Genomic DNA, 17,796 nt, shown 5'->3' on the forward strand with positions numbered 1-17,796 from the left:
AGCAGTCATTAAAGAATTTGATAAAATCCCACTCCTATTCCTGATTTAAAATGGAACAAAACAGTGGAAAATGTGTAGTAAACTACAACTAGAGGAATATATTTTTATTTAATAATTCTTTGGTTAGCGTGTGCGTGCGTGCCCAAGATCCCGAGAGGAGTATGGAGTAGGAGGGAGTGGTGCGTGTCCGTCCATTCTTAGGTGAGAAAAGTTTGTAAAGTTACTAGTTCTCTCTAAATGAGAGTCACCTGAATCTCAGCTTTAACTGTATTAATGCTTAGCACATGGGACATAAATAAATGTTTTAAAAATGAATGTTAAATAAGTAAACATAATTGTAATAAACATCTTATTAGAATTGTTTTGACTTGACCAAATTATTTTAAAGTTCATCTAAAAAATTCTGTAAAGTTGAAAGTAAAAATTTGATAACAAAGACTAATGAAAGGATTACCAGATCAGTTATAGAAATATACAAAATATAAGTTATAACAATGGTAAGAGGACATAAGTAGATACATTAATGGAACAGAATAAGAATTTGAGAAACAATCTGTCACTATATGAGGACTTAGAACATGATGATGATGTTATAAGTGAAAAAGCATGAATTTAATAAATCCTATTACGACAGCTACAAAAAATGTCTCCCTACTTCTTTATGTACTCTGAAATATATTCCAAGTGGATGAAAGATCTAAATTTAAAAAATGAAACCATAAACATGTTAGAAGGAAATATTAGAGTATACAATATTTTTCTAAGTGTGACATGAAGGGCAAAAATTATGAAGGAAGAGATTGATAGATTTGATTACAGAAAAAAGTTAAACTTTCTAACGTCCCCAAACACCATAAATGATGTAAAGATAACTGACTTTCTTGAAAAACTTATTGAAGCATGTGTCATATTAAGGGTTAAATTCTCTACTATGCAACAGATGTATGGATGATGTCAATTCACTGATACCCAAAAGTCCAAATTAAAACAAAAGAGAATTTGTTTTATTTTGACCATCAAATTGGCAATTACCAACAACAAAAAAGGGTTCAAGAAAACTGACACTGCCGGTATATTGGTAGACGTGTACTTGATGGAGGATTATTTGGACATGGTCAAGAGCTATCCTTTAAGAATTTATCTTGCAGGCCAGCAGGGGTCATGGTGGTTAAGGTGCTGGACTCCCACATGATCAACCATGGTTTGAATCCCGGACTTGGTGGCTTGAAAATCACATGAAGTGTGTGTGCATGCGTGCCCAAAACTCTGAGAGGAGAATGGAGGAGAAAGGATTGCGATGGGGACCAGCAGTTAGCGTAATGGCTATGTCGCTGGACTCCTATGTAGTCGACCGCGGTTTGCGTCCCGGACCCCGTGGCTTAAAACTCACACTGGGCACGTGTGCGTGTGTGCCCAAGATCCCGAGAGGAGAATGGAGGAGAAGGGATTGCAGCCTGGCTCTCCCCCCTGGGTAGTGATTTCTCGCTTTCTGTCTCTCTGTCTCTCTCTGCCTGTCCAGTGAGCGCACACGCTCTATGGCAAAAATCTCTAAAAAACAAACAAAAAAAAGGATTGCGACGTGGCCTGGAAGGTGATTCCTCACTTTTCTCTCTCTGTCTCTTTCCAGCGAATGCATGCGCCCTGTGGCCAAAACCTAAATAATAATAATAATAATAATATATTGTAATAATAATAATAATTTATGTTTGATCTGGCAGTCATGTGGTGCTTAAGGTGGCTGGATCCCACAATGCTGACCATGTGGTTTGAGCCCTGGACCTTGAAGCTTTAAAAATATGCCAGGTGTGTGTATGTGTGTGCATGCCCACCCAAAATCCCAAGAGGAGAATGGAGAAGAAAGGATTGCAGCATGGCCAACACCCCTGAGAGGTGCTTTCTCACTTTTCCTCTTTCTCTGTCTCTCTCCAGCAAGTTCATGTGCCCTATGGAAAAAAGTTTAAAAATAAATGAAAAATAGTTTATCTTAAGGAATTTCCATGAATATCTGGAAACGTATAGCTACAGTGATAATTATTGCAAACCAATGGTAACTCAGTGGTGATCATTGTAGTGTTCTTCATAATATCAATAAATTGAAAACAACCTAAATGTGTTCCTATAGGTAGTTAACTCATTTATAGTAAGCCATATAGTGGGGTACTGTGCATTATTAGAGGTAGTGCTGGGAAATATGACGATTCTGTAGTACTTTCCTCTTATGCAGGAGGCAGTCCATCTAATAAGACCAAACAGATTCTTCAAAGTAGTGAGAAAGAAGGCTAAGGAAAATGTTATTGTATCTAAGTTCTTAATTTTTATCAGTATCTAAGGAAGCCAGCATATTAGTCAAGAGTTTTTGTGATGGAGTGTGATACAGTTGGAACACATACCATCTTCAGTTTGTCAACTGATTACACCTCTAAATGTTGATGCTGTTTGTCAGAGGCAAGTAACTATTTATCTGTTTATAGTGCAACAATTGGGTAGGTCAATCTATAGCTTAAGCATTTTAAAATTTAATATTTGTGGCCAGCAGATGGCATGATGATAAAGGTGCTGGACTCCCACATGGTTGAATATGGTTCAAGTCCTGCACCTGATGGCTTGAAAATCATGACAAATGCTTGTGTGTGCATGCCTGAAATCCAGGGAGGATAATGGAGAAGGGATTGAGGTGTGATCATCCCCCTTGGAGGGGTGATTTCTCACCTTCCCTCTCACTGTCTTACTTTGTTTTTCTCTGGTAAGTGCACATGCCCTGTGGCAAAAACCTAAAAAAAAAAAATTAATATCATTTTTTTGTTTCACAGTGAAAACTCATTTTGATTATTAATAATACCTAAGCTGCTATAAGATGAATGTACAATATCTGTTAGCTGTTAGACTTAGTAGAAGTAATTTAAGCCAAGGTAATTACTATTAAAAAGCCATTGAAACCAATGAATGCATTATATGTTGGGATTAATAATTTCACTACTTCTTAAGGGTCCTCAGATTCTGTGTCTTCAGATGAATATACCCTGAGGAGCAATGAAAATGATGATGGACAATCTCTGGAAGAAGCATCTGTGTGGGGAGCACTGTCTAGTTTTTTCTTTCCAACAAGTAAGTTCTTGTTTGATTTTTTTCCCCCCTAACATCTTTGGTTTGAAAATAGTAAATGTTAGGAGGCAGCTTCATGTATTGACACTGGGGTGAGACAGATTTGAGTTCGAATCTTGACTCTGCCCTTTGCCTTAGGCAAGATAATCTCTCTGAATCTCAGTGTCCTCATCTTCAAAATGAATATATTTACCATAACAAAATTGTGAGGATGAAGTGAGACAATATATGTAAGGCATTTTATAAATGTGTTTTAGTCTTTATAAAATATTTTTCTTTTGCAAGTTATCTGAACCTTTTATGATTTACCTGAATGGCATTGCCTGAAATTTAGTCTAGGACCCAGTATTGTGAAATCAATGTCTTGTTTGGCATTAAGCAGGATACTGTGTGGCTCTGATGTTATGGAATATACCAGATGTTTTCCCATCTGTTTTAATGATAAAACGTCCAGATTTCAAGTCACATCGTCTTTTTGTGATTCTGTATATAATGTGTTTATCAAGCACATGATGACCCCTGAGAATTATTAACTACAACTGAACACGTTTCATTTTGTACAACATGTGGCATCCTTTCAAGGAGAAGCCTCACATAAATGAATTATAAAAATAAAACTTCTATTAAAATGCATGCAAAATTATCTAACAAAATTTAATACATGTATCTAGGCACAAAATTCTATCTATTGTTTAACTCCAGACCCTGCCTCTGACTTTTTCTTTGGCCTTACATAAATCCCTTCATGTTTTTCTGTACTGGTTTCACCAAATACAAAATAGGCATTATAAAACTTACCAAAACAAACTAGTTTCTTAAATTCAAAATATGGGACACAGAAATGGATTGTTGCCTGTTGATGATAAAGTGTGTAGTATCCTCAACTGGACTGGTGTGAGGTGTATTCATGTTGGGTAAATTCACTTTACAATTTAAGCAATATATTGTGATTAAATGTAAAAAATAAATTAAGATCAAAACAAAACAAAACAATGCCATGGTAAAATTGATGGGAGGGGAAAGAAATATGGGAAGATAGTATGTTATATAGGCTAAAAGAATTGTTTCATGAATGCCAAAGTTGCTCATAAACTATGAAGATGATTTAAGCCTTAGAGCTTATGAAAATAGCAGATGTAAACTATCACACAGTTACCTATAATAACTATATTATGCAACCACTGAAACCAGTTTTAAAAACAGTCCAAATATGATATCTGTTTCTCGAATATTTCTTTAACCTGGCACAGTAAATTGAGTAAAAATTAATTGTATGAAATAAAAGTTTTGTCCAAAAAAATCAAATTTTCCATTTTAAGAGAAATAGCTAACCTAGGTTGATTCAAATCTTTGAAAACTAATTAAATATTGTATAAAATGGACAAACTATCTTTGGAAAGAATAACTGATCTTTGAAAAGAATAACTGAGTTCATAAAATGTGAAATATTTTTAGCCCATTTATCTCCTCCCCTGTATAATTAAAAATAAACACTCCTCCAACTTAATCATTACAAAAAAATCTGTTGTCATTAGGGCATTGTTTGTAAAATATTTATCTCTTGAAGATTAAAATGATAACTTTGAGAAAGGCTGGCAGGGAAGCTTGAGATTTACCTGATCTTTCTTCCTTTGGACAAAATTATATTCTTAAACTTGATAATAATTATTTTAGCTCTTTTTATTCTTTAAAATTGCAAGTGTCTCTCAGTAATTTAAATCTGAAAATTAATTTTTAAAGAATTATTTTATTTATTATTAGAATTATTTTATTTGTTGTTATTACTTTTACATTTTTTCTGTAGGACATGTGTACTCACCAGAGACAGAGAGAGAGAAAGAGAGAGAGAGAAAGTGAAAAAGCAAGCCACCAAGTCCAGGATTCAAACCACATTAGGCCATATGGGAATCCAGCACATTAAGCACCACACCACCTGCTGACCCCCAAAATTAATTTTAATATCTAACATAAAGTCCATTAAATGCAATTTAAATATAAAATAAGAGAAGAGCAATATTACAAGGGACTTTAGAGATCATCTAGTCCAGTCTGTTCCATGATTTATATCCTGTGTTTAGCATTTCTGGAGAGTGAAGAGTATTTTCGTTTGTTTTTGTTTTTTAGTTTTTTGTCATAGGGTGTATGCACTCACCAGAGAGAGACAGAGAGAGAGAAATCAGGATATCACTCTCCAGGGGCTCACTGTAATATATTCTCTTCTCAGTATTTTGGGCATACAATCACACATATGCTGGTATGATTTTCAAGCCACTGGGCCTGGTACTTGAACTGTGGTCAGCCATGTGGGAGTACAACACCTTAACCACTATGCCACTGAAAGTGGTGTTTTGAACATTGTTAGTGGTTAGAAACTCAGCACACACAAAGTCTGTCCCATCTCTGAGTAGTTCCTGATCATTGTCACCCTCTTTTGGGTCTGTAACACCCACGGCAGAACATGCTATTCCAAATGCAGTCCAGCCTGGGGGAGGAGAGTCACTTTGGGCCTGGCAGAACTGAAAAATAGATTACTAAGGGTCTGTAACAATAAAGTAGGCTAAACTCTCACCTGTCTAAAATGTTTAGGATATGAATATCCATGCCAACTAGTAATGCATTAAGTCTGTGACCTTGCACAAATTACTTTAGTATTTTATTTCCTCATTTTTATTTACTTTTTATAAAAAGTTTATTTATTTCTTCCATGAGAGAGAGAAGTAAAGCAAAAAGAGAAGTAGACAGACAATTGGGTCTTCACTCAACTGTCCACCCTCAGCCTTGGCCAGCTTGGATCATAGGGATCGTAGGCAGACATGTTTGGTACACAGAGAGACCTTCGGACACTGACCCAGGACCTTCCTATGCAGGTGTAGCATTGCAGAGCATTGAATTATTGCTGGCCCATAATTCCTTATTTTGAAAAATAGGGTTGTAAAACTCAGTTTGGGAATTTGTTGCAAATATTAGTAGTAATGTATGTAAAGCAAAGTGTCAGGCCCAAATAGGTGCTTAGTGAATGGTAACCATTATTTTTATATTATTATTATTTTAATTTGTTATAGGGCCTATGAGCTCACTGGAGAAAGAGAGAGAAAGTGAGAAAGTACCCCCTGGAGGGATGGCCATGCCATAATCACGTCTCCTTTATACTTCTTTCAGGATTTTGGGCACACACACACACATGCACCCAGTATGTTTTTTTTTTTCTAACCATTTTTTTTATTTCCTGGGATCATAACAAAATAATAATTGCAACTTTCATGTGCACAGCCCTAATTTAGAGCTTGACATACCTCCAGAGTACCTCATTTGATTGCCTCAATGGCCTGATGTGTCAGTAAGCCAGATACTGCCCTCACTTGACAGATCAGATGCTCATGTCCATAATGAGGAGATGACTTGTCCAAGGTCATAGATGGGAAATCCCAAAGCCAGGCCTTGAGTCCTGACGTTTTGTGGCTAAATATTATGTTTTATTTACTACTCTTAAAAAACATACTGGGTGGGGTCATGGCGCCCAGTATGTTTTTTAAGCCACTGGGTCTGGGACTCAAGCCATGCAGTTGACCATGTGGGATCCAGCTGCCTTAACCACCATGCCACTTGCTGACCTTATTATTTTTACCTTTATTTCAGGAATTGCCAATCTTTTTTAGAGAGATTTTTGCTGTAGGGCATGGTGTGCTTGAGATGGAGAGAGACAGAGAGACAGAAAGCAAGAAATCACCCCCCCCCCAGGGGGATGGCCATGCTACAATCCCTTCTCCTCTATTCTCTTGGGATTTGGGGCATGCACGTACTTGTGCCTGGTATGAGTTTTAAACCACTGGGTCCGGGACTCGAACTGCAGTTGACTATGTGGGACTCCAGTGAAGTAACCATTATGCCATCTGCTGGTCTCAGGGATTGCCAATATTTAATAAAGAGGAATAGAGTAAGACATTATTATATTAACATTAGGTTAAAATAGAATTTAAACAATTATGTTGTATTTTGTTGACATTAAAGTACTTTGGAGTGATTATAAAGCACTAGTTATTACTTTAAATCTAGAGTTGTTGACAGTATAGGAGATAAAATGGAATCTAATCTGGCCTTAAGACATACAGAACTTCATCTTAAGACATATGGGAGGACTTCAGAAAAACTGGAAAAATATTTATTTTTATTTTGGTGCAAAAAACATGAAATTCATGTATCATTTTTCATAATACACATTTCTCATGAACTTTGTGAAAACTTCTTATACTGTTAAGGTTTTTCTTTTTAAATAAAAATCTGATATTGGACTTTGTTCTTTTTTTTCTCTTATAAACCGGGCTATTTTAAAAAATCAGCTATTTAAGCTTGCAAGTTTTTTAGATTCAGATAAGTATGGATTTATTTCACTTGCGTGAATCTTGATATTTATGCCATAAATCATTGACTATTCAGAATTATAGAAACATAACTTAAAGACAAAAAGAAGAATCTTAAAATGTATTGTGGTGCCAATATGATAAGTATTCAAAGAAAGTAGGTCAATCCCACTAGTATTGTTTCCTTGTTCTCTAGCAGTAAGCCATGTGAATTTTAGTTACATTCGTTCTCACTGATGCTTTTGGTGAGTTTCTGTAGTTTAATAAAATTCAGTAAGAGAATATCTGCAGTATTATTATTATTTTTTAATAAGTATTGGTGGGGATATTATTTGACTTTATTTATTATTATTATCATTATTATTTTCCAGTTTGATCAGAGAGACACAGAGAGAGAGAGAGAGGAAGTGAGAAAGCAAGCCACCAGGTCCGAGACTTGAACCGTGGTCGGCCATGTGGGAGTCCAGCGCCTTTAACCACCATGCCGCTTGCCAGCCCCTCTGCAGTATTATTTTAACAGTGTGTCAGTTTTTCTTTTTTTTTAAGGTTCTTGCCATAGGGCACATGTACTTTCCGGAGAGAAGGAAAATGAGAAAGTACCCTCCAGGGGGAATGACCACACTGCAGTCCCTTATCCATTTTCTTCTTGGGATATTGGGCACGCATACACATGCACCCAGCATGATTCTCAAGCCATCAGGTCTGGGACTTGAACTCTGATCGGCTATATGGGAGTTCAGCTCTTTAACCACTAAGCCACCTGCTGGCACCAACAGTGTATCACTTTTACTTTTTAAAATTTTTTAAATTTTTTAATTTTTTAATTTCTCTTTTTTATACATTCAATCACATTTTTTAGCTTATGAAGTGAATATTTTAATATGTGAACATTTCTTTCTAGTCCAGTTGATTAAATTATAAAATATCTTCAGATAATGCCACATTTCTTTGTCCCATTAATGTTTTGCCTCCAAATTTTTCTTCTGAATGTCCTTCCTCAGGCCCTACTCTTCCATACACACTATACCTGGTATTTACATGGGTGTTTGGCCTGCTGTTATTCACTTCTCTATTATATTTGTATCACCACCACTCAGCTCATGATTTATAGCCCTTTTTAAAACTACGTTACAATGATCTGTTAACAATTGTATTAATACTTTTCTGCAACTCATCTAGAATTGAAAAAGTGATGTTAAATAACTTTGGTAATTTTCAGTTTAACTTTTTTTTAGCATTTATTTCATCTGTATACATCAATGAATCTTTTAAGTGTATTAGCTTAAATGTTTGTTTTTCATATTTTTGCCTTGTAGTAATTATTTAATTAAGAAAAGTACTTCTTAACCATGCTGAATTATCTTCTTGGATTTCTTTTTCCAAAAGCATGCATTGTAAAGGAGAATCAGGTGGTAAAACCTTGCAGGAAGGCACAAGATATTAAGGAGAGTGAATGTCTGAAATACAAATGCTGTTTTTCTTCAGTTGTGGCCAGTGACTTCAGTTGCTTTTCTCCAATAAGAGACAGTAAGTTTATTGTTTTTCATTTATTTATGTTTGTAAAAATTAAATAAAGGTCACAATGGCATAAGTTCACATGTGGATCTTGCACACTTAATGTGGATTCCTGGTCCTAGAGAAGTGCCGTCCTTAGAAAGTTCTGAGGTGGACAGGGTTTCTGCAATTTCTGCTTAGCCTGTGGTCGTTCAAAATCAGTCACACCTGTACTCTTGTTTTAGTCACTCTCTGTCTTTTGTTCCAAAGAGTTCAGGTTCTATAAGGTGTAACCCTCAATGTCTGGGAAAACACACCAATTTAGACATGCCCTAGCTTGCTTTTCTTTTCCCAACTTCTCTTCCTGAGTAGAATTCTCCTCATTTATCCCTTCCTTAGCATCTCTGTATATAGCAGTAGACTAAATCTTTCTTGTTAAGGTCTGTTTATTAGTTTTTCTTTGTTCTTTTGTTTTTAAACGAGATTTTTCTTGTGTAATTCTTTTTTATTAATGTTTTGAAAACCAGACCATCTGTTTTTGCTACCTTCATTTGGACAGTGAGGATGTACTACCAATTGGCCCCATGATGAACAGATTTGAGATGATGAAACACTAACAAATATCACAAAAAGGATGCATGCAAAACAATATCTTAGGTTAATATAGCCCCCATTCAATTTACAGCTCTTTGTTGAACATGTAGCATTAATAATGGAAAGTAAAACCTGATCATGAATATAGAATTAAAGTTTTAACACTGTCACATGGTATTTTTAATTCATTCATCAGTTTGGTCCTTACATTATGTGTGAAGAGACATTTGGTTTGTGTAGAGGAAAAAAAATTGAACCATGACTTATAATTCCCCAATCACATTAGAATGCATTTCTTAGTGAATATAAGACTAAAATATTCATATTCACCTGCAAATTCTTTATTCCTTGTATAATTTAATGTTTTGTAATTTGGAAGTAAACATTTAGGAAGCTATTTCTTTACCCAGTTAACTGTCACAGATTAATTTGCTCTTTGAGTGCTCTAGGATGTATAACATATGGCCAAGGAAAAAGCACACTTAGGGCCTGAGGAAGAAATATATCCTGTGCATCTTAATAGCCTGTTAGCAGAAACAGTAGGATCATTTTGTTAAGGCTGCCATGGGGGGCATATATTGGAAGTATAGCCTTTAGTTGTGTTTCCAAAACATTTCATAAACTCCTGCTCCTTACAGAATAGCAAGAGTATTTACCTGCCATATAAGAATGCCTTCTTGTTTTGTTTTATTAACTGATAGATTTTTTTTTTAATAAAGACTTTGTGAAAGAGCTCAGATTTGTTTTTCTTGCTTAAGTCATAAATTTAACAGGATATAATTAAACAAACAGAGCCTACACAGATGTTCCGGTTGTTTGGACTTGGTGTGATCAGCATGATCATCCTGGGATGTCTGCTCATTTGTTGCTGCTCTCTTTGCCAGAGGAGGTAGGCAAACATAAACTTTTATTTGCTTGTTTCTGAGTGTACATGGCTATTTGTGTGTAGATACATTTATTCATATGCTTCAGAAATACGGATATTATGTTTGGGTCCCTTTTGTTGAAAATAACAATCTTGGGAAAACCTAGAAGTAGAGTTCCCACAATGTTTTTTAATGCATGCTATTTTATTTTTCCATACATTCAAAACATCCTTTCACATAATGTTTGTACACTCCTTCATCAAATGAAATCCAATTAGAAGGAAAAATAAGTCAGCGATGTGGGAGTCTATGACTTGGGGTGGCTCTTAACCTCAAATCAGGAAGATGTCTGGAAATATTATTCTCCACCAAATCATTTGCCATTGGCCTTTAATTATCATCTACCATTGGGTCTTCAAGCCTTGTGTTTCTGTATGCCAATTTGTACTAGATCTCTTAGCATTTTAAACAAAATGCCAGTGAAATACTAGCTTGGTGCTTCCAAGTTTGTTCTTTCAAATAGCTTTCCACTTGAACAGAGCGAGTGTGGAGGGACGGAGTGGGGCCAGGACTAAAGTGAGGTGAATGAAGCACTAAGAGCACAAGTGATAAGGAAGTACTCATCTCAGGTTTGTGCAAGTACAGGATAGACACTGTCATAATCCTGAAAGTATGTACCTCCTTAAATTTTCTGGTAAAGAGAAGGTGCTTATTGAAGATTAAACATCTTTTATGCTTTCATTTGAGTTAATGGAAAGGTAATATTTTTAAAAGAATTCTTTTATTTAATTTTATTCATAATCATTATTACTATTTTTAAAATTTCAACAAAGACAGATATGGGGGGGGGTGTGAGAAAGCAAGGCACCAGGTCCAGGATTTGAACCATGGTTAGCCATGTGAGAGTCCAGCCTTAACCACCATGCCACATGCTAGTCTCAGGAAAGTAATATTTAAGTTGCCAAAAAATGGTTTAGTGTTCACAGGAAGATTTACACTATATACATGTTACTCCACTTTCTGTAAAGATCAAATGTACTTACATCACCTTAACAGGTTAGTTCAAATCTAGTTCGGTCACAGCATTTCAGCTATTCCACTTGCATTTGATGTTCAATTCTCTCTGATTTCACCTAGTTTCATATTCTGAGTGAGTACTCTCTATTTCTTGACTTCTCCCTTTTTCCTGAAGATTGGGAGTAGGAGTGGGATTTTTTACCCTTCTTTTTCTTCATTAATGGTTTCATTAAAAAAATAATCCATGAACAAAAATGAAATAACATTTGCTTGAAATTGGTGGACAGGATTATGCCATGCAATTTAGAGGGTGTCCAGGATAATAAGCCTGGTATAATAACTTCATTATGGCCCCTCTGTTATTCCTCTGCTGAGGAGTTTTATGGGAATAGTTCAGGTCTGTTGATATCTTTTTTCTCTAAAATGAAATCCAAAGGATTATCCCCTGATAAAAATATTTTTTCTACTTTCTGTGTCATACAAGCTGCTCGAGAGACTTGAACGATGTGAATGATTATTTATATTGAACACCACACATTTTGACTTATGTTTTACTTCTTTTACTACTTTGTAGAAGACCAGCTCTTCTGTCATTCTGAGCTGCCTATCACCACCCCAGAGCACGTGACAATTTCAGCTTGCTGGTTAGCTGAGTTTCCAGAAATCATGATTAAGGGTGTATGGGGCATTGTCAACTTCTCCTGGCTAGCTGATTTTAGAGACAAAAGGAATAATTGTGTAAGAATGAAGATCCTATCCCCAATACCAAACACAGAGCTAAATGGAGGCCAGAGGCTGCTAACCCCCACTTCATGGAGGCCCGATACCTCATTAGAACCATCCTCTTAACACACTTCCTGTTCTTTGCCTCAAAGAAAAAAGAGATAAATAAAATATTAGAGTAGGTAAAATAAATAATCTCATTAAAAGGGAAACAGATGCAGTAATAAAATAAATAGGTAGTGGTTAAAAAGGAAAATAAAGAAGCCAAGCAGTTGTCTAAATCAGAGTAGCTAAAAGCCCAATGCAGATGTTAAGTAACATGATCCACTGCCAGGTTGGAAGAATTCTTTTGTGCTGTTTTTTCGTTTGAGAGAGATTTTTTGCTATAGGGTGTGTGTGCTCCCCAGAAAGACAGACAGAAAGAGCGAAATATCCCCCCAGGGGGGATGGCCATGCCACAGTCCCTTCTCCTCTATTATACTCTTAAGATTTTAGGCATGTGCGCACATGTGCCTGGCATGAGTTTCAAGCCACTGTTTCCAGGACTCAAACCACAGTCAACTTTGTGGGAGTCCAGCAACATAACCACTATGCTATCTGCTGGTCCCTCTTTTGCTTTTTTGACATTGGAAGATACCCTTAAGCTTTTCCTCCTGTTGGATCTTGTGCTGTACATTAAATACATTAAATATTTGTGTATTCCTTTAGGAAAGAATTGTTGTAACTCTCCTCTCGCCTTTAGTTGCAATCCAAAACAAATGATGTTTTGACATTCCCCAGCTCCTTTAATTTGGACAGTGCCCTTTATTTACAGATCACCTCAGGAGCTAACAGCTGGCAAAGGATGGAGGGATGAAATGTGAGAAGTAATCTGAGTGGTAGAAGTGAAAGCAGTTTAGGTGAAGAAGATAATTACTCTCCAGACCCAAATGTACTTTATTCTTTTGGTGCCTAATTCATGCTTTCCACTGTTGATCAAATTTCATTCAGTGTTTGCTTGAGCTAAGTATCGTGGAACATACAGAAACATGTAAGACATAGCCTTTACTTTTAAGAAACTTAAGCCCACCTTAAAATAAATCCCAAGCATAGTACATATAAATAACCATATGAGATTGGATATAATTAGTAACTAAAATGAATGATGGCAATGACTTTAAATTGTACATATAAATAACAATATGACATTGGATATAATTAGGAACTAAAATGAATGATGGCAATGACTTTAAAAAATTCAGAAGCAGTAGAGATCAGGGAAAGTAGGAGCGCCAGGGTAGGCTCTATGGTGGAGGTGCCATTTGAGTTGGATTTTGAGAGGAAGACAAGGTTTGGACTAGAGGGTGAAGGGCCTTACCACAGAATTCATTGTATTCAGAAAGGGTCTCATCCCTGTAGATCCACTAATTGCTTGTCATTTCTAAGCAAAGGAATAATCTATAACTGAATCTCTAGTTCACTTCTGCTTGACTGGAGCTCAGGAATGGTAAGAACTGGTTGCACATACACAAAGGGGAACAGAGAGTATTGGTGAGAAACCTTCTAAGAATTTGCTACTAATAGTCTTATTAAACTAGCATATAAGATGCATTTTGAAATTTATTGCATTCTTAAGGTTATATAAGATCTATTTTTATCCTCATTAGTAGAGATCAGAAACTTCATTAGGTTTAAGTGTCACTGGTAGGCTTAAGACTTTCTTAGAGGATAAGGAAGGAAAAGATCAAGTAGATGGGGACAAAAGGAAGCCGGAGTGGAGACTCTAGGGAGAGAGAAGGGGGGTGGCTGAATTGTCCCTATTACAGTATTAGGGTAATAGAATGCCAAATGACAGTGGTTTCTGATGCCAAATTCAGTTTCTCATCTTTATCTGTTTTTAGGCAAAACTTAAATCTCTGTGCATATGCCAGTTAAATAAGCATCTTTGTGTTGTATAATGATACGATACTTGAGTGTGTACATAGCTTTGGTAAGGTGGAAAATTTAAACATTATAATACCATTACTATTAAACACAAATGAAGTACATTTCCATGTTCTTTTTCTTCCTATCAGATTGAATTTGTAACTTTGAATTAGGAAAAAATTTCAGAATTAAGCCTGAAAATTACAAAACTATGTTTTCTTTCAACTCATAAAAAAGCCATTTTTTGTTAAAGGCTATAGACCATCTCATATACAGATGATGTAAAAGGCATATTCTCCATACTCTTTCAATGTTGCTACTTGCCAGATGGCTGTTATGGAAAATTTCTACACTTGAATAAATACTGCTGTGTGCTTCTCTGTATTATAATGTGATTTAAATTATGCTGATAGTCGAATGCCACTTATTTTCTTAGAATAGGAAGGTAAAGAATTGGGAATAAATGTGCCAAAAATTGCCTAAAAATCATCACCCATTGAATTTTAAAAAATAGACATTTACATTTTCAAATCTCCATGTTTGTGTGTTTCATTATACTGCATAATATGCTTAGTAATGTTATTTTTGAAAGATTTATGCAGTAATTAGCCAACTGCTGGAAGGTTTGAAGTACCTAGGATTATATACATATGAATTCAGAGGAAGGAAATAAAATCTGTACATTTTCAAAGTATGACTAGTCTATAAGGTTTTTGATAAAATATATTCGGTCGGTCAAGAGTGTGAGCAAATTGGAACTCTGTTCTAATGTGAATCCCTACAGATTTGACATTCGAATAATGCCAGTTCTTCTTGGACCCTGTTCAAGGAAGTTTAGTTATTGAAATAATAGGAGAACCTCATTATGTGTGGATTATATGTTTGAGGTGTTCCCATTGCAGGAACTCTAAGGGAAGCATTTTAGAGAATTCTGGAATAGTAGGTACTGTTAGAAAGAACAGTCTGTTACCAAGTAACTAATAACTTTGTTGCAAAACGCAATGGCCTTTTCTCAGTTCTCATCCAACTTGACCTTTTTGTCTCAGTACATTGTTGACTACTTCCTTCTTGAAACATTTTTGAGACATTCTTCTCTTGGATTTTGTGGTTCTCTCTGTCCTGATCCATCTCAGTCTGCTTTTCTTTTTTCTCCCAACTGTCCTTGTCTCTAAAACCCCTGCTCTTGTTTATCAGAGAATTTTAGAAGTGCATAGAAAAAACCATGTGTGTTCTAATTCTGTTTTTACCACCAGTTTCATGGGTGACTTTAATTTCTTTGGATATTGATTTTCTTATAAAATTAGAGACTTGAGTTAGACGATTTCTAAGGTCACTTTTTAAAAAGACACTTTTGCTATAGGACGTATGCACTCGCTATAGAGACAGAAGGCACGAAATCACCCCTGAGTGGGGAAACCATACCACAGTCCTTTCTCCTCCATGCTCCTCTCAGGATTTTGGGCATACACTGATGTAAGTTTTTAGCTGCTGAATCCGGAATTTGAACCACAGTCATCTATGTGGGAGTCCAGCGATGTAAACATTACACCATTGTTGGTACCTCTAATGTCCTTTCTGACCCTAATTTTCTGAGATTCTCTGGGTGAATGATTCTTTTTTATTTTTTTGCATTTAAATTTTATGTTTTCTTATTTACATTTAATTATTGTATATCTTTAAAGCATACACTATGGTTTTTATTTATTTCCCCCTTGATTGCTTTCCTCTCACTCCTCCATTGCCCATTACCCTCCTTCCACACTGTCTCTAGTATACACAGTTGCTCTCCATGTTTTTATACCTTCCTATCTCCCAGTTTCTGACATTGAGTGCAGACATTCAGTATGTATTAAGTGGGGACATTCAATATCTCTCTTTTATAGTCTGGCTTGCTTCACTTGGCATTAAGTCTTCCATATTCATCCACTATCTATCAAATGCCAGGGTCTCAATGTTTTTAATGGCTGAGTAGTAGTCCATTGTGTATATGTACCACACTTTTTCAATCCACTCATCTGTTCTTGGACATTTGGGTTGATTCCATGTCTTACTAGTTGTGAATAATGCTACAATAAATATGGATGTGTAAGTGTTTTTCTGATTGAGTGTAGCCCTATCCTTTGGGTAGTTACCTAGGAGTGGAATTGCTGGATCATAAGGTAGTTCTATTTGTAGCTATCTCCTTTCCTTTATGCTCAGTATATAACCTTTCACTTAATCTCCCTGTCCTTTTTTTGTTTTTCTTTGAAATGAATCTGAGATTTACCTTTTTCCATTTTATGGTCACAACTTAGTCTAGGCATTCTATGCCTTATCCTGTCCTGGGCAAGGGGTTTCGGGAGAGAAAGCAAAAGTGAAACAAAGCTAGCATTTCAAGGGCAAAAGCAAGGTTGGGAACTGAGTAGGGCACTGTAATTATATGCCTAAACCAAAGGGTTATTTTTATAAGAAGGACAATATCTGGAATGGGGCTACAAATGGGGTTTGGAAGATGGCTGGGAAATAAGTCCTGAAGAAGTTTCCTGGTACTTAAATGGCAATGTGTAACATTGCCCTTAGGCAAAGAGTGAGTGAGTGAGTATACCAGCCAAGCCACTTTGGACACATACCTAAACTCCTAATCTATTCTCCCTCTAATCCATAATACAATGTCCTACCAGATCAAACTCCTTAAAATAGTATTATTTCATTTCATTATAGCATTCAAGAACAGAAAACATGTAACTTCAAGATATTTAGGTTCTAGGCCTTATGTTAGATGTTGTGAATGATGGATGAATCAGATCATGCAGTGTGCTCTCAAGGTACACATAGTCTTATAAGGTATATATACAAGTATCTAAAGGTAGAAGGTCTAAGGCATGTGAAAGAGGTACGGATAAAACCCATTATTATGTCTGGCCTTTTCTAGTTTATATAAGGTTTTGCATACATTGTCTTATTTGACCTTCAAAAGAGAGCATCAGGGAGGTTGGGTCTCTTGTTCAGGATTGCATAGGGATAGGGCAGGGATTCCAAGTCATTTTATGAGTTGCTTGATTTTTTCTACTATAGGAAAGAGAGAGAAACTGCAAAACAAAACAGTGGCATCTTGTTACTTCAAGTCTACTCAAAGGGCTATAGAGTCCAAAGCCATCTATTTTGGAGTTAGTTAGCCATCTCTAACTCCAATAATATTAATAATATTTCTTCTCAGACTTCGCCACACCACAATCCCTTCTCCTCCATTCTCCTCTTGGGATCTTGGGCATGCATGCACACGTGCCCAGCATGAGTTTAAGCCACTGGGTCCGAGACTCAAACCACGGTCGACTACATGGGAGTTCAGCGACATAGCCATTATGCTAACTGCTGGTCCCTATACATATATTTTAAGGCTTTTACCATAAGGCATGTTTGCTCACCAGAGAGATACCATGAGAGGAAAAGTGAGAAATCACCCCCTAAAAGGATGGTCATACTGCAACCTCCTCTCCTCCATTTTCCTGTTGGGATTTGGGGCATACACGCACATGCACCTATCATGATTTTCAAATTGCTGGGTCCGGGACTTGAATTATGATCTGCCACATGGAAATCTAGCAACTTAATCTCCACACCACCTGATGGCCTTATGCACATGTCTTTTCCCTTGTCAGGGAAATATATTTATTTTTCTGTCATACCCCAGGCTTTATTCTTGCCTCTGTTCTTTTGCCTATGTTTCTCCCATATTTTGGGATTGTTCTTTATCCACT

The 17,796-nt window shown here is 36.2% G+C and overlaps 1 protein-coding gene across 1 annotated transcript in view; it reads left to right on the forward strand.

Moving 5' to 3' along the window:
- The window catches only part of FMR1NB (FMR1 neighbor), a 38,102-nt gene that overhangs the window by 7,972 nt on the left and 12,334 nt on the right, over positions 1–17,796 (forward strand). Inside the window, exons 2-4 of the mRNA XM_006171098.1 lie at positions 2,986–3,105; positions 8,847–8,987; positions 10,341–10,437. Coding sequence (XP_006171160.1) covers positions 2,986–3,105; positions 8,847–8,987; positions 10,341–10,437 — 358 coding nt within the window. The remainder of the gene's footprint in view (positions 1–2,985; positions 3,106–8,846; positions 8,988–10,340; positions 10,438–17,796) is intronic.

The sequence above is a fragment of the Tupaia chinensis genome, unplaced genomic scaffold, assembly GCF_000334495.1.
Source record: "Tupaia chinensis unplaced genomic scaffold, TupChi_1.0 Scaffold149333_1, whole genome shotgun sequence".
Classification (NCBI taxonomy): Eukaryota; Metazoa; Chordata; class Mammalia; order Scandentia; family Tupaiidae; genus Tupaia; species Tupaia belangeri.